At 26.6% G+C, this 23,672-nt stretch overlaps 1 protein-coding gene across 3 annotated transcripts in view; it reads right to left on the bottom strand.

Moving 5' to 3' along the window:
• The window catches only part of GlcT (ceramide glucosyltransferase), a 60,213-nt gene that overhangs the window by 26,068 nt on the left and 10,473 nt on the right, over positions 1-23,672 (bottom strand). For all 3 annotated transcript variants that reach the window (XM_067264563.1, XM_067264555.1, XM_067264546.1), the window contains exons 3-7: positions 11,843-11,984; positions 8,225-8,327; positions 8,056-8,157; positions 7,863-7,975; positions 3,771-3,949 (exon numbers count right to left, since the gene is read on the bottom strand). In XM_067264563.1, coding sequence (XP_067120664.1) covers positions 3,771-3,949; positions 7,863-7,975; positions 8,056-8,157; positions 8,225-8,327; positions 11,843-11,984 — 639 coding nt within the window. The remainder of the gene's footprint in view (positions 1-3,770; positions 3,950-7,862; positions 7,976-8,055; positions 8,158-8,224; positions 8,328-11,842; positions 11,985-23,672) is intronic.

Genomic DNA, 23,672 nt, shown 5'->3' with positions numbered 1-23,672 from the left:
CATGAATAATATTAATTTTGTAATAGGAGAACAATTGCATAATAGAATTGGAAAATTTATTTCCAACACTGAACAGTTTTAATTTATTAACTAAAGTAGGATCATGTATGGAATCAAAAGCTTTTGAATGTCAATAAAGGCTGAATATATTTTCCTGCATTTTGCTTTTTATAAGTAAATATGAATTATTGAAGTTAAAAAGAATATAGCAGATTCGGTTCCTTTGGATTTAATAAAGGCAAATTGGAATTTCGAAGTCAGGTTTTGTTCTTTTATCCAACGTTGAAAACGTGCTGCTAGAATTGATGTAAACATTTTCTTATGATCGGTAGAAGAGTTACTGAACGATAATTCTCAGGTTCATTCCAGTTTCCTTTTTTTGTAAATTATAAGTATTTTAGCTGAGTTCCAAGATTCTGGAAAATTTAGCAAATTATAAAAATAATTAAATGAATCAAGTAATATTTGTTTAGCTGATGGTTGCAATAATTTTATAAATTTAGTAGTAATTAAGTCAATGCTAGGAGCCGATTTTAATTTCAGTTTACGAATTGGTTCTTCTAATTCTTCACAAGTAAACAATGTATCTAATATTTCATTATACAGATTTGTTGATTCATGGATGTTATTTTTTCAATATTGGGAAATCTCAAAGTAAAGAGATCAAGTTGAGAAATCAATATATGATTGTCGTTCAAAATCTTTTTTCTGTAGTTTTTGTATTGTTGTCCAGATAAAATCATTATTTTTATTCATAATCAGCTGCTGCTTGTAATTTTTTAAAAATATTTTATCTTTTTGGATTTTAGTAAATTGAAGTATGTACATTTTAGTTTTTTGTAGTGATTAAATGAATTGTTTGTATAGGATTTTCTGAATAGTGATAAGGCTTTGTTCTTAATTTTTAAAATATAACAGTCAAAGTCAAACCAAGGCTTTTTAAATATATGAGATTTTGTATTGCTTGTTTTATGTATTTTTATAAATTGTTTTATTGAATTTTCCAATTGCAAATATTTGTCAATTCCATCTTCCAGTCTATTACTTAGTATGTATTAATTCTTTCACTAATTTGTAATTGAAATTGTTGATAGTTATAAGTTACTTGGTAGGGTACGGGTTTATTCTTGCAAGCTTGATTTTTTCCACTTCAATAGAAGTTCTTACAGGAAATGATCTGATAAGTCACAGTTTAAAACTTGTATATTCATACATAGATCTGCCAATAATTCAGAACATTTTGTTAAATCAATTACTGAACATCCAGAATTAGTTATACAAGTTATTTCTGATGGATAATTGTTTTTTATTCTTCCATTCAATATATATAATTATAGTTGGTAAGTATAATCTAGTAATTGGATTCCTAATTTGTTATGTTTTTTGTCCTTAGACTCTTGTGTGTTTCGAATTAGCATATTTGGTCCCCTATATTCCAAGTCTATTTTTTGTGCTATTCGAGCATTCAAATCTATCATTAGAACATATGGGAAAATATTTTTCCATTTTTCAAAATCTTTAAAAATATCATTTAGAGTCTGTAGTTGTTCCAGAGGTACGTAGACCAGCATGATTATTATCAATTTTTATCTAGAAACTTTATATCTGGATTAGTGATTTGTAATAATACCATTATATAATTAGTGGTTTTCTGAATAAATTTTATTTCTCCAATATTTCTTTTTAGTATCAAACTTAGTCCTCCATATGGACGACCTGGGCCGTCTGGTTTTTGTGCTATTGTCGATATAATTTTGTATTCTTCATTATTTTTAATTAAATCTTCGATTGGAGAGGTCATCTAGGTTTCTGTAATACCCAGAATATCAGTGTTTCTTAATAAATATAAGAAGTCGTTACTAGTAGTTTCTTATTAATCCTTGATAGTTTGAGTTTGTTATTTTTAGTTGTACGTTTCCCTGGTTTCCATTCTTATTTGTTTGATTATTTTCTTTTGTTTTTATTATGGACTCTGATTTATTAAATTTTCTTGTAGGGTATATTCTAAAAAATCATTAGCATATACTAATTGATTTTGCATAAAACTGCATGTAATTTTTTGCTGATTTATTAACAGATAATCATCTCTTAATTTGAGTCAAATTCCTCATTTTTTTAAAATCAATATAATATGGTAATAGTGATTTTCTTCTATTATGAGAGTTTTTAACTAAATCAGTTACCATATTTACATGTTGCCACTCTCCCAGTAATTTGTTTTGTTTCAATCTATTAAATGTCATTAAAATATTATTTATCAGTTGTTCTGATTTCAGAATTAAACACTTAATATTAATTTTAGAATTAGGTATACTATAGATAGATTTATGTCTTCATTTTCATTGCATGTAATCTTTAGAGAATGCGTCAAGAAATTCAATAATTCTTTATGATTTACATCTGTTAATTTTTTTGCATAATCATATATTATTAATTTTTTATTATTTATTGCATTATTAAAAGTATCTATCTTAAATTGGATTAGTTCTTTATCATTACGTAATCTGGTTAGTTCTAATTCAATCGTTTCATTTCTTTCATTAATAAATTGCAATTGTTTTTTAAAATTAATTATTTCACTACAAACTACATTAATTTCCTCTCAGATAAATGAAAATTGTTTCTCCATTTTTACATTACTGATAGTAGTAAGTTCTACAATTTTCAACCATAGATCTGTAGTTGAAATGTCTGTTGTTTCCGTAGTTGTTAGCTCTATCGAAGGGTTTAAATTAAATTTCTCACCTGTCTAAGTTGGTAATTCTGTTCTTCTTATTTCAGTATTGTCCGTAATAAGGTTAGTCTCTAATTCCAATGATATTGCATTGTTAATTGATTGCTTTAAATGATTTATTGGTGGTCTACCTCTCTTCATTAGTGTTTTCTGCAACGATCCTGGATTCGATTCAATTCCAGAGATTAATAATAGTAGTAGGATTACCTTGAGATTCATCATTTTAGTTGAAAATATTACACAGTTTCCAATTATTAACAATTATATTGAAGTCGGATGAAGTAAGGAAAAAAAGTCACTAACCACAGTGATGATCTGAACGCCCCCCAATATTATTATTATTAAAATTGAATTATGACTATTTACAAAAATTATAAAATTTTCGAGTCTATCTTTCATTCTTTTTACACCACCACAGAAGTAACAGTACATTGGCTTGAATAAATTTCATTAGAACAAATGCTAAAATATAAAAAAACTTCACACAAAGTTAAAATTGATCAAAACGTCGACCTTTTATTTGAGGATTTGGCGTCCTTTAACATTAAAAACAATGGTTACAATTTTTGACCATAACTACCTTGTCCTTTAGCTCAATATATAACTGGTTCAGGTCCTCTGATGGCAGTTTTGGGTAATCATAAAGTTCATTTGCATAAAAGCATACATGATAACATGATAAAACCCAGGATATCTTCAATTAAAATTGAATTATGACTATTTACAAAAAAAATAATGTTCATAATTCAATTTTAATTGAAGATATCCTGGGTTATTATCATGTATGCTTTTATTATTATTATTATTATTAAAATATTTTATGTTTTTACTTTTCTATTAAATTATTATAAAATCTATATACAGTCTATTAAATTAATAATAATAATGGTTTTAATAAACAAATCTATTAAATTAAAAACTATTCTAAATATAATTTTGTATATTTCAATTTGTTTTTTTTTTATGAAGACACAAATATAAAAACATTTTTTAAATTTTTATAAGAATTAAAAAGAATAAATAGCAAATTTAATACCTGTCTGTAAATGATTTAGCAAAGAAAAAATCTTCTGCTAGATACTGGCCAAATGCTTTAATACCACCAACTTCATCTAACAAATTTTTCCTCATCAATGCAGACATTCCCGTTGGACAGTTTATATGAAGAAGATTAGCAGTTAAATATATACGAGCATGAGCTGTACCAAAATATACCTGTAAAATTAATGAATATATACTTTTTTGTGTTTTATTTAAAATAAAAATATTTGTTTATTTATTTCTTTATCTTTCATTTTGTATAAATTTATTTTTAGAAGCTGTTCTAAAGAATTAGGTCTGTTTTCACAAGTCTCCTTTCTTTTTTCTTTTTACACAATCTGATTTAACATGATCTGGAAAAGAAATTCCACCCTCTTTTAATATATTTTGTTTTGATCTAATATGTTGTAATAAATCTATCATGTTTAAAAAATCTCCATTGATTTTAATTCTAATAAAAAATATTTATTATTTCCTTTTCTAAAAATTTCTATTTTTTTAAAAAAAATTCTTTAGAATTTACATTTAAGGCTGCTATACAAACACCTGTAAATTTTAAGATTTGGCTGTTTTTATGATGTATTTGAGCATGCATAACAAGTTTTTTTTGTTTTCACTTTGACCCACAATTGAAACATTCAGATAAAAAATTTCATTCAAAGTTTGACAATGTATTTTTACAAACTATTTCTTCCTATTTCTTTCAACATGGAATGGTTTTATATGTGATTTGAGTGTTGAAAGCTTCAAGTATTTTGGTATTTTTTTATTTGACATTTTCAAGTAAAATGATATTCACTCAAATTTTATTTTAAATTTTGAATGAATGATAAAAAATCAGATGGACAATTTTACTTGACTAAAATTTAAAAAAAAAAAAAAAAACGTTGTTTAAACATATCCTATAATAGTGAGTGATTTATTGTATTATTTTTACTGGTTTTTAAGGTCTGGAAATAATAATCTGCTTTTCCTCATACAGACTATCTTTTTTTACACAATTTTTCTTTACATGAATTTTTTGAGAACTTATCTACCATGTAAAAACAAAATTATGTCAATTCTTAATTTATAAAAACTGTTATAAATTTTTTTAAAGCAAAAGAAAAATTACACCTCTTATAAAAATGCATTAAATGTCATTTGTAAATCTCTTTGCTATATAGAATATTATGTATTACATTGAAGATTAGTATCAGTTTATAATGGAATATTATTGGAAAAAACAATCAAATGTAAAAATAATTTAAGGTGAAAAAATTAATAGTAAATCAATATTTTTTTATTATTTTGTAATAAAATAAAATATCAAATTAAACTTAAAGTAATTATTAATACTTAAATTTTTAAATTAAAACAAAATCATAGAACATTTAACATGAACTAGTATCTTCATAACTTATAAATTGCTATAAGATTTTTTTTTTTTCTTTCAAGTTTGAAATAAAAGACAAGTTTATCAAATATTATTTTTAAACTAGTGTTGCTAATTATTTTTAAGTTTAACATAACTTATTTTTTTTGTTTGCATCTAATTTTATAGAATATATTTCAGTCCTAAGGAAAAAAAAATAGTTTTCATTAATTAATATAGCTGTCACTTTTACTTATGTTTAATTTTAAAAATTCTTAAATAAATAACCTCTTAAAGTTATGAAATATGCAATAAGGCAATTTCAAGTTATAAGTAGGTGAAGGATATTTTATTATTTCAATTGATAATTATATTATTTGGAAACAACCACTAATAGCTCATGTACATAAGGAAAAATAAAAAAAAAAAAACTTTGCCAGAGCTTGTTTTTAGTAGATAAAAGCAGTAACACCCCCAACGAAGGTATGAGGATGCAAGCAGGACGTCTGTATGTCACCAGTTCCTTTTTTAAACATTACTTGTAATTTTAATTGGATATATTTTGTGTTTTTTAAAAGGACTTTTTTTAACTTCTGGCGACAAGTAGCCTACAAAGAAAAGTCAGTCGCCAAGAATGTATATTGTCTGGAACACAGAAAAAATAAATAGTGATCCCTTTTGGGCAGACATTGTCTTCAATTTTATTAAAAAATAATCTCCATCAGATGAAGATTTACAGGGGGGGGGGAACTATTGCTTCAGAAGTATTTTTGAATATTTTTAGTTGTATTCAAAAATTTTTTATAAATAACAATGACAAAATTAAGCATAAAAAGATCAAAACTTTCTTCTAAAATATGATTGGATAAATCATTAAAAAAACCACTAAGTCTAATTATATTTTTGTTATATTGAAATTTTTTACTGTATTATTATAGTAGAATAAGATTTACAAAAATGTTTTATGTATTCCTATTTATATAGTATTACTTTGTTGACTGATCCACCTATATCTAATCTTCACTGAAAAAAATTAAATAGAATAGAATTCAATAGAAATGGATCAGTCCTCAATTTTTTCAAAAATGAAATACTAATTAAAATAATTTGAATATATAGTACTGTTCTTACTAATATATTTCCTAGAGCCATCAAATTTGACTGCGTAGTTGAAAACATCTTTTTAAATTTATGATAAAAACTGGATTTAAAAATTGTTTTTCCAAGCCAATCAGCTAAGCAAAAGTGTTCACAAATAAAGTTTTTGTAATTGTTATTGTTTAGCTGTTTTTTTTAGAATTATTTTTCAGATTCCTTTTTCAAGATTCTGCAAATGAAACTGTTAATTTATTGTTATTTTAGTTAGGAAAATTTAAAATCTCAATACTGTACAACAACTGCAGAGCCCATGTGCAACAGTCAAACTGTCATTTATTCTGTTTAAACAGAATTAAAACAAGTGTTTAAAAGTAATCACACATGCCACCACTAACAGATGTGTGCATCACACATCTGTTAGTGGTGAAGTACAAACAATGAATTTATGATCTGCTTTATTGCTTGCTCTATCAATGGTTAATAATATAGCAAGGGTGTTCTAATGTAAAAATTTACAGCACTCCACAAAATTTATATTTTCTTTAAGTTATATATATGTGACCATATAGTTCTGATCTCTAAAAGCAGATCAGTCTTCCTTAATTGAAGTCACAATATATTAAAGGAAAAAGAAACATGAATATGTATAATAAACAAAAAATGTAAAAATTATTATGTTTCCTTGCCAAATAGATGGCAATCAATAAAATCTCCAAAGATCTGGATCCACTGCTAATTTAACTAAATCGAATCACTAATATTAACTAGCATTAATAAAGTTTATATTTGCAAATCATATGTTTGATTAAAATAAATTCAATAATAAGGTTACATTCATTTAAAGTTTTTATGTCATATGTTCTACAATTTCAACAATTATATACAATAAAAGTAAATAAATTTGCAATAAATTTTAAATTAATTTCCGATTAAAAAAATTGCATGTATAAAATACAATATATTTAAAGAGGATACCATTTATATATAACATTTATTTCAGGAAATTTCTGGTAATTGAGGTTTTTTAAATATCAAAGTTCTGACATTTGAATAAGAAACACAAATAATATTTTATTAAAAGTCTGTAGTAAGATATTTTACATTATGTTTTCCACCTAATAATGTTTGTTTGTAGTTATTTAATTTTATTGATTTGGAGAATTTTCTATTTTACATTATTTAGTAATAGTTTGTTAACAGTAAGCAACCTTTTCAGTCTTATTATAAAAAAATCATTGAAACTAAACCAAACAATTGCATAAATAATTGGGCTATTTATTGAACATTGAACATTAAAAATTTAAATTTAAGTTGTATATTAAAAAAAGCATAATAAATTACACTTAAAAAAATTTGGTTGAATTTATTTATACTTAAGAGTATATAATACAAACTTTCTTTGTACTTTAGATTATTTTATTATATGTAATGCTCTAACATTTTTTACTTATTTAAATCTTTAAAAAAATGATCATCTGTCTTAGAGATATTTAAAAAAATAAAAAAATATATTGATCAATACTACAAAAGAATATTCTAATACTTTTTTTTTCTAAAATATAAAATTTAATTTACTGGTAATAAATTTAATAATAATATGCCTTTATAATAAAAATTAATTTTATAATATAGTACCTTTTCTAAAATTGAAGGAAAACCTTTTCTATCACATGCAAATGGCATTTGATGAACTAATGCTACATCATCTTTCATTGCAAGTACCATATCAAGCAGAGTATCTTCTTTCACTGAAAATAAATGTATTAACTTACTAAATTTAATTTTAAAAATATTAAAAATTAGAAAAAATAAATAAAAAATATATTACTTCTAATACCACTGTCAGAGACTAATACCAAATCATATTTGGCAGCCTCATAACCAGGTTGCATATTATTAATTTTTGGATTAACTCCTACTTTCATACCCCCTGTAAGAAAAAAAAATTTATTTTTAAAAAATACATGTAAATGAATAAAATGATAAAATAAACTTACCAACAAAAACTGTTGCATCTACTAATGGATACTTTTCAATTAATTTATGAACTAGCATTATAGATGGATCACTTTCATCGTGTATACAAAACAATAATTCATACTGAAAAAGGATTTAAAGTGAAATTAATTTCTGTAATAAAAATTCAGATGAATGTAAATGAGTTTACAAATAATTAAAACAACAATTAATATATTTTTTTATTTACTTAAATCTAGGATCTATATTAAAAAAGAAAACACTCATTTCTCTCTCACACACACTCAACATAACCATTACATATATAATCATTTACTATAAAATCCAATTTTTATAAATACATGAATAAATTCACATTAATTATAAAAGTTTTATATTATAATTTTTATATAATTATATATATATATATATTTTAAATCATGAGAGGGGGAAAAAATATCTCTAAAATATATAGAATCAAAGAATTTATCATATTTTTCTAAATATAAAAAGAAAACTTCTTATTCATTCTAATAGAAATGTATAATTAATCTGAATATATACATATATATGTCACTAGGTATATAAAATCAAGAATAAACTAGCTTAACTACCACACACCAAATATTTTCTACCTATAATTGTCAGAATATATAAAGGAACAACACCGGAGTGAAAATAAATGAAAATCAACAACTTTAGTGCCTTTGACCGGTGTGCTTCTCTCTTCTATAATTGTCAGCTTGCATTTTCCATTGTATTTGTGAATATGAAAATATGATATTACATATTTGTATTTACACTCAAGTTTAATATTAAACTTGTTTCATAAACTTTTTATAAAGAAAAATTTCTATTATACACCAGATATGCTATAATACATATTTTGTGATTCTATAGTGTTAGGATTAAATATAAAACATACAAGTGAATAAATACTGTATATAAAATATTTAATATATTTATTCTGAAACTTGTAAAAATCACAAAAATTACTAAAATTTTTTATATCAGGTTTTAAAGCAGTGATTAAAATTCAGCTAAATGTCATTAAAAACAAGAGTTCAAAGATATTTGAAAAAAAGTGTGTGTATTAAAAATAACAAAAATCTTGTATATTTAGAATTTATTTCCAACTATGCAAGAAGTTGTGAGAACTTATGAGAATTTGTAAGGAAAGAAAATCAGAACTGAACACTAGTTTTAAAATAATCATTATGATAAAAAAATATATATATTAAATTCAAGCACATTAAATGTTACTTACAATTTGAACATTCATTGAATATGAACTGATAGGAATGTTAATAGAACTTATTAATAAAACTCAGAGTTCTACAGTTTTTCATTAGTTTCAAACAAAAAGAAAGCTCATTATACCATTCTAATTAATATTTTAAACAAATGAAAGTTAAGTAGAGCAATACTCATTGGTTACTCAATAAGTTCACTGGGCTACTATTTGATATGTTAATGTTTCCAAAACACGTAAAAGAAATGTCTGCAGGGAAAAAAATTTAGTTCCAAAACTAACCATTATAGAATTAAATGGTTAGTTTTGCAGTCACACAGTGGAAAAACCACTGGCAAAACTTATTAAAAAGGTGTTATAAGTTTCAAAGCATATCAGAGCAGTGAATGGTTTCCATTAAACTGTTTCATGTTAAAGGCACATTCAAACAGAGTCATGACCGTCACTGTTGATCTACAGTAATAAGAATGTTATTTCATAGGCTTTAGGCAATTTCACGTGCTATGGTCAATTTCTAGACATCTGTATTATGTGCTATGGATTTGAATATGTGGAAATCTCTTCTACATATCCAAAATCATCAGCATACAAAATTTGGTTAATTTAAACTGCCACACATCCATACAAACAGTGTTGAATAGTGATACTTTAATTACAATCAATCACCCAGTATTATTATTATGCTTGACTTAATACAGGTAAAATAACAATAACCATAAAGAGTTTATTTGCATACATATATGACATAAAAAGCTTTGTGCAATTTTGAAGAATAGATAAAAATATTTAGTAAACCATATATTAGAGATTGAGGATATATAGAAATATTAACCTTAATCTCCATATTAATGTTGAAAACCTCCGACATCTCATCATGTATATAACCTCCATATTAATGGAGAAAACAAGAACTTGTTTTTTCATTTATAAAATAAATCAAACTATTACAAGTTGTTATTGTCAATAATAATTTTTAATTAGCTTTATTAAATTTGATATTTTGAGAGATAAAAATTTTAAAATAAATAAATATATTTATATAATATAAATAAATATTATATTATAATAAATATTATATATATATATTAATATATATAATATTTATTTACTTATTTAAAATATTGAATTATAAATTGCACATTATTTGTCATTGTTCAAACAGTATAACTGGAAAGTACTAAAAAAAATAAGGAAATTGATTTTATATGAAATATTTTCTTATCAAAAATAAATATTACAGTTGTCATAACATTTAATAGCTTATATAAAAGCTTCCTCAATGCTAATTGCATGTATTAATAATTTTATTCTATATTTACTTTTAATCTTATAAAATTTTTACTTATTTTTTTTGAAAAAGCAAATATTAAACACAGACAAATTCTGTTAAAGTTTTAGAAATAAATTAAGAAAAGAATTTTAATTTTTTTAAAACACAACTGTTATAGTTATGCAAAACCAGTGGAAATGGATTCTTGTTTATTTCAACATAATTTTCATATATTATATATGATAGTAGACATGGAGAAAGTATCTACAACCAAAGTTATTTAAAACAAATAATTGTTTATTCTAAAAATGTATTTGAAGTATATCTTGTATTTCAAACACTAACTATTTCTATACGATTATAAGTAATCTACAGCAGTGCTTATCAACCTTTTTTCATCATGGTGCACTTTTAATAATTTAAAAATTTGGCGGCGCACATAGTTACTTCGGCATGTACCGCAGGACAACCCGCATAATGATTTTTAAAACGCAATTGGTTATTTAGGTCACATTTTCTAAACGCCTTGGTAACTACTGGCAGTTCAACAATTTCCTAACGTGCTCTAGGAAGGTAGAACCAATTAAACTACATGTCTGATATTGCTTATGTATGGATATTCACAGTGGTGGCACACTTCAAAAATCTGGCGGCACACTAAAGTGCCACAGCACAGTGGTTGAGAATCACTGATCTACAGTATATAGCACTACATTTTATCATCATATTTGACAAACAAATTAAAAATTTTTGGTGCCAAAAATAAGCTTTTTCTTTTTACATTTTCAACACAAGAAACTAAAAGCTGTATATTGCTAGATTTTACAATTACATTTTTAATAATTTTAAAAAGACATTTTTAAAATTTTTTTTATCTTTAATTGAAACTAAATACACATATACACAGTACTACAAAATACAACTATATAATTATGTTAAAATTATTATTAGAAATTACTGTAGAATGTATTGAAATTCATTCAATATATTGTTCTACAGCAAAATATATTTTTTATAAACATATTTAATACAAATAATACAGTAGAAACAACATATTACATGCTATATATTTCAATAAAAATAAATATATAATTTTGATATATTTAAAATTTAAAAAAAAAAATTCAATTTTCTTACAAGTGGATAATTCATTGTAAAAAAAGTTTCCAGGTTACTAAAGAGATTAGGATCCACCCCAACAAGAGGTTTGAGAATAGATACCCCAGGCAGTGGCACTTCACCAGATGGCATTTGAATTTTCCTATGAAGTCGCAATTTCCTTTAAAATAAAATTGTTTTATTTATTTAGAATGTTAGAATTATAATTGTTACACATTAAACTAATATTAAATATAATTACGTATAATTTATTTTACATAAATTTTAATTACTAGGAGTGATCTTTCAGTTGAAATAATGATGCTTAAATAAAATACAATATTAAAATATATATATTATTGAAGTGTTGTTCATATTATATTATTTCTGAATTTCTAAGCTTAATGAGAATAAGTTTGCACTTCAAAAACAAGTTTTAAATTTAATCATTTCAACCACAATGCAGAATTGAAATATTTATTTCTAAAGTTTACTTAGTTTTTAAATGAGCATGATGATGATAGATTTACAATCCATTTTTGGTTTGTTAGCAGTTAAACTGCACTGATGAATATGGTTTTCTCTACCCAAGAGTTATATATAGTCTTATTTCTTGGGTAGAGTTTCAATTTAATTTCACTGTGTTTGCTTTTCATTGACATGAAATTATTGCTTTCAAAATTCACATTCTAATCTTTTTTTTTTGCATTTCATTTTTTTAAAAAAATGAACAACTTTATAAGCAAATAAATGGCAAATGATATATTAAATGTCAAGTGAGGCATACTTGCATTTATAACAATGTCTACATTACTGATGAATTAATGAATTTCATCAGTATTTATTTATTAAAATTTAACAACTAAATTATTAGATAATAAATATATTATAATAATAAATGGAAATAACTTTTTTTTATTTAATTTAATTTCTCATGCTGTATATAAATGACATCTTCAGACAATGCCCTGTATGTCTGTTTCATACAATAATAATTTTAAAATAATAATAATAATAATAATGTGCATTTAATCACTTAATTTTTAACTACTTTAAACAGTATCAGATGTTTTATATTCAATACAGCTATTATATATTAATGATGGAAAAAATTCATAATTATGGAATTATATCTGTGCAGAATTATAAGCATTTATGTGTCAGTCATCTGTCCGTAACATTAATGATTAAAGAAAAAAATAACTTGTAATGGAATGAACTCACAATTGTAGCAAATCAAGTGAATACATAACTTACTAAAGGTCTGACATGCACTATTTGGATGGCCATAACCTGCATAATATGCTCTCTTAGCAAGTCAACATTATTTTTTAAACTTAATTCTAAACAGTTTATTTTTCAAATTTTATTATTATTAATCAATAAATAAATCAATTTTCTAAAATATCCATATATTGTAATATGACTTTTTTCAGCTAAATTTAAAAAATAATAATAATATGTCATATTTAGGCAGTGATAATATAAAATTAAATTATATTAGTATTAAATTTCAGTATAGTTCAGTAGGAAATAATTTTAACACAGGTAGATTGAAAATATCATCAAAATCTTTTTGCCAGACCAATTTTTATAAATATAATTTTATCCAACTGATTAAGAATCAAACAAAATGAACAACTAATACTTATAGATTTTTTACTACATTTAAAATTAAATTTAATGTTATAGAATGTTAAACTAAGACATTTTAAAAAAGTGACAAAGCAGAAATATATTGGATTACATTTTAGTTCCTGAAATATTGATATTAATAAAAAGATTATGCATTAATGAGATAATAAAATATTAAGTAGCAATAGTAGTATATGGTAAAAAAAATATATATATATATAAATAAATAACATTAGGAGACGATCTAACTTAACAAGCATCTTAGTTTTCAAAACATAAAAATTCAAATATGTTTTTACATAAAATATGAATTATTAGCAAAAATTTTAAATTAATTAATCATCATTTTTAATAAAAGGCTGTTTAACATTAAAAAAAAAAATTTCAAAAAATTCATTCACTTCTGCTAATAAATGATAACAAAATAGATAAACTATTGTTCTTGTCAATATAATGACCTATGCATAGTTGTCCTTGACGTCCTACATATCTATGTGAGGAAATAAATGTTACAAAAAAATGCTCTTCCTTTTAAATGGAACAAACCAAAAAATGAAATCTAAATTCTTCATAAAAATGATTCATTTTATATTCCAGTTAAAATTTATTTAATATTTAAAATTTAATTTTTTTATTTGTAAATACTTAAAATGTATAGTAATTTTAGAATTTTGATAAATAAAATAAATTTTAAAATATCTCACTTTTTTTTTTTCTCTGAGTAGACCAGTAGCTGTGGAGGCTATGAGGAGGGTTGTCCACCTCATAGCCTGAGCTTAGTCAACAATGCCCATATGCAACTAAGCACATATTTATTTATCCATGGATAAAAAGGAAAAAGTAAAATATAACTTTTATGATTAACTGTTCATAGTCGTAATTCATTCTTGAAATCAATGCAAATTGAGTGTTTACTTGAAGACTATATTCTAGATTTTAATTTTTTTTAAATTATAGTTATATATTTTTAATAAATTTTAAATAACCAATCCCATTGAATAATTTAATTTTATACTATAGAAAAATGTTACACAGTCGCAGAGCATAGGATTGGGATCAGTTTGCTTAAGAAAGTATTCTTCACGTTCCAAGTTTGCCCCTTATGATTTACATTAGTGGAACTCCTGTTAACAGAGCTCAGAATAGTTGAGCAGTCCATTTAAACTAGCACTGTGTCAGCGGCATTTTTTGCATAATGGAGTACTGTTCTAAATCTATAATTTTATCATTAATCTTATGGTACAGTACATCACCACCCAAGGCACATGGCGACAGGGGCTCTATGTATTGCAATATAGATGCTGTACCAGAGTAATTGTATTATATATTAAGAAAATGATTATAAAGACCAACAACTGCCGAATTATCGGGCTAGCAAATGGCTATAGTAATATTAATAATTTAAGTTAATTTGGCACTAGAGTTAGAATGATTGATACAAATATTGTTATAGCTGAGTTTTCTATTCTGATTTATTTTAAAATTTTTGTTAATTATTAAAGAAATCACTAATGAATTTGAGAATTATACCTCATACATCATTGTATAATAGCATATGTACATAAATTTATATTGAGTCATTCAAATTTAAATATCTGATAAGGACTGATTTAGATGATTGGTTGAACACTAAAAACATTATCATACTGTATAGTATTTGCTATTGATCATCACTATATAAACATTTGATTGTTTAAGCAACTTACAACTAAATAGATGATAAAATTCCTACAATTATTGGAAATAAGTATTTGCAATATAGGTTATATGAAATTTAATTTTGTATAATATAAATTAGTAAATACAGTATATATTGTATTTACTAACTATATTTGATAAAACAATAAAATTGATGTTATAAGAATGGAAACTAATATGCAAGTGTAGTAAAATTATGTGATTATGAATTTTAATGTCAATTGTGTTATGCTATATAAAAGATAAGATATAAAGCAGCAAAGAGATTCAAGTGACATGAACAATCTCCTGGGGTAATCTTGATACTTTCAGATAAGAGACAATACAGAAATCCTGAAGACACTCTGTGAAACTGATCAGACTGCATTTAAAAAAACAGTCTAATCACAAAAATGTCCAAATTCTAAGAAAACTCATGTGTCGAATTTGATGACAATTTTTGCGATATTAGCTACGAGGCGTTTTTAAAGTAAGTACCGTTTTAATATAACGCCGCTGGAGCGCTGCAGTCGGCACTTAGTGCATGTGCATTGTGTACCTACATCTGTTGGGAAGCCACAAACGCCATTACGGAACCAGTCGACTGTGTTTACTGTTGTTTGTGTGTTATTGAAATGCTGCCGCTCATTGAGAATCCCGCCAATTGCGAAGTGCGTGCCATTATTCGTTTTCTCGGTGCTAAAGGCTCAAAAGCGGCTGAAATTCATCGCCAAATCAGTGAAGTTTATGGTGAAAGCATTATGAGTGATGGAATGGTACGAAAATGGGTTAGGGCCTTTAGTAATGGCCGCACAAACATTCACGATGAGAAACGAAGTGGGCGACCTTCAGTCACTATCGACGATTTGCGTGAAAAAGTGGACTGTAGAGTGAAAGAGAACAGACAATTCACGATTTCATCTTTATCTAAAAAGTTTCCTGCAGTTTCAAGAAGTGTTCTCTATGAAATTGTGACCGGATGATTAAATTATCAGAAGTTGTGTTCCCGTTGGGTGCCGAAAATGTTGACGGAGGAGCACAAAACCAAACGTTTGGCCAGTGCATTGACTTTTCTTGAGCGCTACAGTGACAAGGGAGATGATTTTTTAAGCCGTATTGTTACAGGTGATGAAACGTGGGTAGCCTATGTTACACTGGAATCGAAGCAACAATCCATGGAATGGTGACATTCATCATCTTCAAGGAAAGTCAAATTCAAGCAAACAATTTCTGCTCAGAAAATCATGTGCACAGTGTTTTGGGACAGATACAGAGTGTTGCTTGTTGATTTTTTTGCCTCATGGTGAAACGATAAATTCAGCTGCATACTGTGAGACTTTAAAAAAACTGCGCTGTGCAGTACAAAACAAAAGGCGGGGCTTACTGAGCAAGGGTGTCGTTTTGCTCCACAATAATGCTCGTCCACATATGGCAAATCAAACTCAACACCTAATCACATCATTTGGCTGGGAACAATTAGACCACCCTCCATACAGTCCCGACCTAGCGCCGAGTGACTATCATTTGTTTCTGCATTTGAAGAAGCATCTGGCAGGGCAGCGCCATAACAATCACGATGAAGTCAAAACAACCGTTCTGCAGTGGTTGTCTCATCAGGCGGCAACATTCTTTGAGGATGGAATACAAAAGCTGGTCCCACGATACGATAAGTGTCTCAATATTAATGAGAATTATGTAGAAAAGTAGTGTAAAATATGGGCTTTCACATAAATAAAAATTTTGTTAAAAATGTTTGCTTGTTTTTTTTATATTTCAAAACGGTACTTACTTTAAAAACACGCCTCATATATAAAATGCTGAAAATTACTTTATAAAAAAATCAGAATTATACAGCGATAGCATAGTAGCTGTATAAACTTGAAACTTATCTAAATAACTAACAGACCTTGACTTGTAATCTCATAGGAAGTATCATAATAGGTTCCTAAGAAATAGTTGTAAAACTGCTTTGTTTTTCAATGAAAAATTTAGATTATTTAGAATTACAATTTTATCTGCAATTCTATATATATTTTTTTCTACAATTTAAAACATTTTAAAATAACACTTTTAATATTCAAAACAAAATTATCATTTAGTATCACTAGATAAAAATCAACTAAAGTTCAAGAATATTCTTTTGTATCTAATATTCTGAGATATATATTTTTAAGGCTTTAGCTACATTTTATATAATTTTATATATGAATACAGGGTGGTTATAATTAAAGTTGCCCTATTCGACCTGTCTAGAGCTCGTTCTCATGGACATATTTTGATGAAACTTAATATATATGTTATATGGACCATGGGGAAAAGGAAAATGCAAAAAAAATATTTAGTTTGAATATTTACCACTAGGTCAAAAAATGGTGCATGAAGAACAAGAAACACAAAGTGGAAACACACAAAAGGTTTTTATTCGCAACATTTTTATTCACAATATAAAAATTCAAACTAAATATTTTTTTTGCCTTTTCCTTTCCCCCATATAATATATATACCAAGTTTCATCAAAATATGTCCACGAGAATGGGTTCTAGACAGGTCTGAGTAGGGCAACTTTAATTATAACCACAATGTATATTTCACAATCAAATGACTTTCATGTTAAGTCTTAAACAAACCTTTCATTTTTGACACATGGGGAAGCAAATAATAATAATTGCATGATCGACCTCAATTTTGCCCATTACAAGTGGATTTGATCTCAAATAGCTCAGTCAGTATGAACAAAAGATTTAGAATCTTTATTATTTGTCAAAAATTGCAGTTAAATGCATTCAAATATTTTATATAAATGTTTTTTTTTTAAAGCATAATAGTTCTGGAGTTCAAGAAAACAAAATAAGTTTAATGATGGTTAAATTTATTATCATATATAAAATAATATTTTAATAATATACAGGTATCCTTTGTACAACATAGTTTTGCTCTAACATGGATGGAAAATTGGGAATATCCCCCATACAACATGACTTCTGGTTTTGCTCTAACATGGTTTTGGAAATCCTCCATACAAAAATTTCACAATTTTAAGTGTAAACTTCATTATTTGATATTTTTTTTTTTATTCAAGTAAGCATAAGAATTGTCTCTAATTTGCCCATGGATTTTAGAATAATGAAATCTTCAAATTATTTGGTGGTTTTGTCAGGTTTACTTTAATGAAAACTAATAGGACAAGGAAGAAAGAAATTGCACTAATTTTCCTGTCAACCAGGTGTTGTTTCTTTCAGACTTTAGCCTTTAAGACTCACTGTGTTTTCTTTTTATAGATTAATCTTTGTATTTAGTAAAGTTTATTTAACTAGAGTATTACTTACCTACAAATGATTACCTCATTCATAAAAATGACAAACAAAATACAGTGATATTTCAGTACTCAAATAATTCGGTATTCAAATACAAATTCTGGAAAAAAGTTGTTTGGTACTCGACTGAACAAACTTAACCCACTAGAACAAATATTTGAATAAAATTTTTATTTTGTTATCCATAAAAAATTGTGATAAAAATCAAAAAAATGAAGATGTTGCTGATATTTCTGATCAAGATCAACAAAAAAAAACTGAGATAAGGATACTTTGTAAAAAGAAAATACCCTCATTTAACTAAAATTAATACTGTATTAACATGTACTGTACTATTAATTGTGATTGTTAATTAAAGCAATCAATAATTTATTTTCAATCAATAATTAATGAACACATTTCTCTTAGTAACAAAAACATAGTATACTTTTGCTAACTTCTGGAATGTAACATGGCCCATGTTTTGCATTTCCTTTGTTTTGTATAGCACGGATTCTCATAACACTGCACTTTTTTGAAACTTATTGACCATGTTATATGAGGGATACTTGTTTATATATTTTTTCATCTATTTTGAAATAACTGCTAAAATGATTTTCTAGTTCAGGGATTCCAAACCTTTTTTCACTTGTCAATCTTTCTAACACTATATTTAATTCACCAACCTCTTTCTATGCTGATAATATAAAATTTAAGAGTTAATAATTTTTAATATATCAAAAATTGAATCTGTGTTTTACTTTATTGAAATTAAAAAAATAATAATAATATAATAAGGGAGACTACTATATTAATGTATCACACTTTTTTGTCTTCCAAATATAAAAGCACTTTAGCCAATAATTTAGAAGGGGAAAAAAAAAATCAGTTGTCAGTGAATTTCTACTGGCAAAGAAATATTACCTTATTGTAATTATTGACCTTACAACTACTATTATATGATACACAACCCACGAAAAGCAAGTCAGCAAAAATAGTCAAAAATAAATATAACAAATATATCTATCCACATGCTATATCACACCATTTGATACGTCTCCCAAAATGTGCAACATAATGAAGATTACTGTGATAATAAATATATTTTAAATAATTTTTCTACTCTCAAATGACCTTTAGTAATTCACATCTAATTCATTGACTTCAAAAATGTTGAATGATCCCTTGGAGGACTTACAAGTACAAAACTAATAAACCAATGATGACACTATATACCACAATTTTTAATAAATCAAAATTTTAACATATTGCAAATTAAAATTAAAAAAAAATATTGTACATTGTTGTTTTCTGTATTATACCAATTTTACAATAAGAACTTTATTGATTCTAACAAAATCTGTGATAAAATCACATTTAAAAGATAAATAACTATTTATTAAACTTTCCACTGGGCCATCAAAGTTTGTCGTTACACAGTATTGACTGGTAATTTGAGTTAAAATATATTAGTTTTTAATATATTGAAAATATCGATTCATTACATTAAATCACTTTCTTAAAAATTGCTACACTAAAAATGAAAGAAAGATATTGTAACGATAGCAATTAATTATTTTTGATGCCATAATTTTAATAATTATATAAATATACACACACACAATAGTTTCTTATGTTGTATTCTATGTTTCATTTGCTTGCTATAACAACAAACATCAAAGAAGGGAAGGAGGGTGAGCATTGACTAGAACTATCAGAAATTGAGACCAAAATTTGAATCTGATTCTCAATTGCACAAATCTTTAACTCTCAATCTTTAATAAATTTGAAAATAATGAGATAGTTGAAGTTCAGAAAAGAATTTATGAAATGAATGTTTTACATAGTGTCATAATTACAAATTTCAGTTGCTTATTAATTCAAATTTGATTATATTACATTTTAAAAATTAAATTTCCATATTACATTATTCAATTTCATAGAAATTAATTAAAGTACAATAAATATCCAAAGTACAATGTTTCATTTTCTAAATAAAATTACTTAGCTACTGAAATTGAAACTAGCAAGGTTGTGAATGAAGTTTTCAATGCGAAAACTTCAGCCACAACCTCTTTATTATATGCTGTTTTTAACCGAAAATATCAGATTTTATTTGATAGTAAATAGCATAAAATTTCAAATTCAACCTTTTAAAAACATATATAGAAAAGACTAAAATGTCTTGATTTTCACCATGTTGAATCACCAGGAACCCCATTGCAGAGACGACTTTTTATTAAAGCATTTTTTCTCTGCAATGGAAGACTTGTTCCTGGTGATTTGGCATGGTGAAAATCAAGACATTTTAGTCTTTTATATAAGTATTCATATTTTTATATAAGTATTCGCATTACTTTCCCAGCTGTTACTTATTTTATTTATAATACAAGAAATTATTGTAATCTTATCAAATTTGATACTCTGGGATTTTTGCAAAACAATGTTTTGAAACCCCCTGAACTCCAAAAATAATCAAGCACGAGAAAAAATTCTTTGTTTCTTAATCTTTACCTGTCCTAAGATACTAAATGAATTAGAAGAGTCCATATAAATATATATATATATATTTATATGAATTCTTCTAATTCATTTAGTATCTTAGGACAGGTAAAGATTAAGAAACAAAATTTGGGTAACTTTTATATAAGGGACATTGATGCTATTAAATTTTAAAATGATTAAGTTAGGTTAGAGGGGGAATAAAGGGGATCATGTGTCATCACAAGTGGCATCGGACTTGATTAAAATTTTATTCATTATTGATGTTAAAATTGTTTAAGCTCATCTCTACCCTCAAAATTAAACTTTACCCTTCTACCCTTTTGCCTTTTTATAACAAATCAATGATATAACAGTTATTTTTAAATAAAGTCTCATAACAGATGGCACCACACACAATTTTCACTTTAAGAAATACCAAGACACATTAGCACTAACAAGTATCTTTTGCCAGTGGTGATATTCAAAATAGTTAACAAAGGGTTTGCTAGCAGAAAATTTTTCCCTGACAATCACCGACAAACAGAATAGAAGTTTTGGCTAGAAATAAATACAATACCTTTTCTTGCGATATATCTAATAATCAGTGGCATATTTGGAATGTAACAAGCCCGAGGCGAAGACCAAATAACAATAGTATATTAGTGCTGTCGACCTTTTTTTTCTTTTTCTTTTTAGGCAGAGAAATTTTTCACCCCAAATGGCACTGCTGATAATAGACAGATGTCATCATCTCTTGAAATACAATATCCTTTTTATTTCGCTGTCCATAGCCCGACACATGTTCCATAGCCATCTTGTATCATCTCGTGTGCGTGAGATTGTGGAATCTCTCTTATGACTGGATCTAGTTTCAAGAACTCTCTTGAATTGATCGCGATTAAACCTTGTTTCAGTCGAGATTGAAACGGTTGAGAGACATCGCACCCAGGCATAGTCCCCAACCTTGCTCACAATCTAGATTGAAATGCTCGGTGCAAACGGAGTATAAGGCTCTAGTTTAGTAGTATTACAGAGTATAATACGTATATTTTAATATATTTTGAAAAAAAAACAAAACCACTGAGAAATGTTCCATGTGTTAACAAGGTTCGGAAAACTGAAAATTTTAACAACGGGTTCGGCCAAACCTGTGCAAACCTGTGTATCACCACTGTCTTTTGCTGGGAAAGTTATGCCACAAACATTTTAATTATTTTACATTATTATTAAATTTCAAAAGAAGATAAAATAATTTTTTAAAAGTATTTTTGCATACTGAAAATATTGGTTTGAACTTTGAAGCATCATTCAAATTCTGAAGCAAAATTTTTGTAAATTTGAACTCAAGTATTTGAAGTTAGTTTCATTCAAAGTATGAGTGCTTCTCTGTATTTACACTAGTTAAGTAACGCTGTATCAATGTGTAGTCAGAGCTAGGCTGCTCACACCTTCATTTTCTAGATTATGAGGAAAAAAAAGAGACAAAGAATCATTTGTTCTCAACAATAGATTTGATTTCTATTGGATCATTTAAAAGGTACAAATATAAGGTCAGAATAAGCCATTAATTAATTGCTATGCCAACGTCTCATGAAATTCTGTCTATCACTATGGGCTTTGGACTTACAGATTGACTCATAGCGATCTTTATTGTAAACTCTTTAAAAATACTATGTCAGTTATTTTTTTCACTCAACTCAATGCAACATAGGTAAGACCGACAGCTGTCTCTTTTTTACCTGTATCTATTTAGATTTTTGAAAGGGTTAATCCCTGTGATTTATGTATAGTCATCGAGTATGCTAAGGTAAGGGAAAACTGTCTACAAGATTGCAATATACTGCCATTGTTTGAAAAGCATGTTATGGGGATTATTGGAAATAGATTCCCATAGATGAAAGGCCCCTGCTAGCTATCAAATTCCACTAAAATAAACAGAGAAAGAGCTGGAGGGTGAGCATTAGGAGCATAATGTAGCGTATAGTTCCTAGTGAACCATTGACAAGACCTCCTTGCACCCATAAGTTGACTCTCGGCATGATTCTGGCATTAATTGAGAGATTCAAATACTTAGAGAGACCAAGAGCTGAGTCATCTTTGGACAAACGCAAGGCAATATCTGGAGTGTTTTCAGATGTAATATAAGCAACAGGGCACCCAGTTGACTGCAAGTGGTCTTTGTTGCTTTGTTTAACTTGCTCATTTGTTGGATATAGTTCTACTGCTGTTTGGAACTGATCAAGTTCATCTCTGAATAAATAGGTTCGATTTCTTGTCGTCGGAGTGTTCAGATCTGTATCAGAGAAATCACCCAAAGCTAGATGTTGTAAGACATCTGTGAAGAAACTATCTGTACTATTTTGTCTATGAGAATTACTAAGTTCAATGAACTTCTCAAAAGAATCAAATGCAAATCTACCTTGTTGGGACATTACATCGTAAAAAACACTCGAGTAGAGAGGAGTATCATTAACAGGAAGAAGCTGATGCAAATCACCAAACAAATAGATAAAGAATCCACCAAAAGGCTCATTTTTCTCGGGGTTTATCTCCCTCAATCTTCTCTTGATCATGTAAAGCATTCTTGCACCAATCATTGACATTTCATCGATGATGATAAATTTGAGCGACTTCATCTCATTCTGGAATCTCTGTGCAGCTTCTCCATCAGCATGTTGGATCAAAACATTACTCCAATCATCATCCCTCACTGTGAGAGAGTTATAAAATCTGTCGATGCACGATATAAAGGCCAGCGCATTGTAACATGCACGACTTCC

Source organism: Centruroides vittatus, unplaced genomic scaffold (genome assembly GCF_030686945.1).
Source record: "Centruroides vittatus isolate TY-2023 unplaced genomic scaffold, ASM3068694v2 contig_1046, whole genome shotgun sequence".
In the NCBI taxonomy this organism is placed as follows: Eukaryota; Metazoa; Arthropoda; class Arachnida; order Scorpiones; family Buthidae; genus Centruroides; species Centruroides vittatus.
Note: the sequence above shows the minus strand (reverse complement) of the source record. Positions and strands in the feature narration are given on the sequence as shown.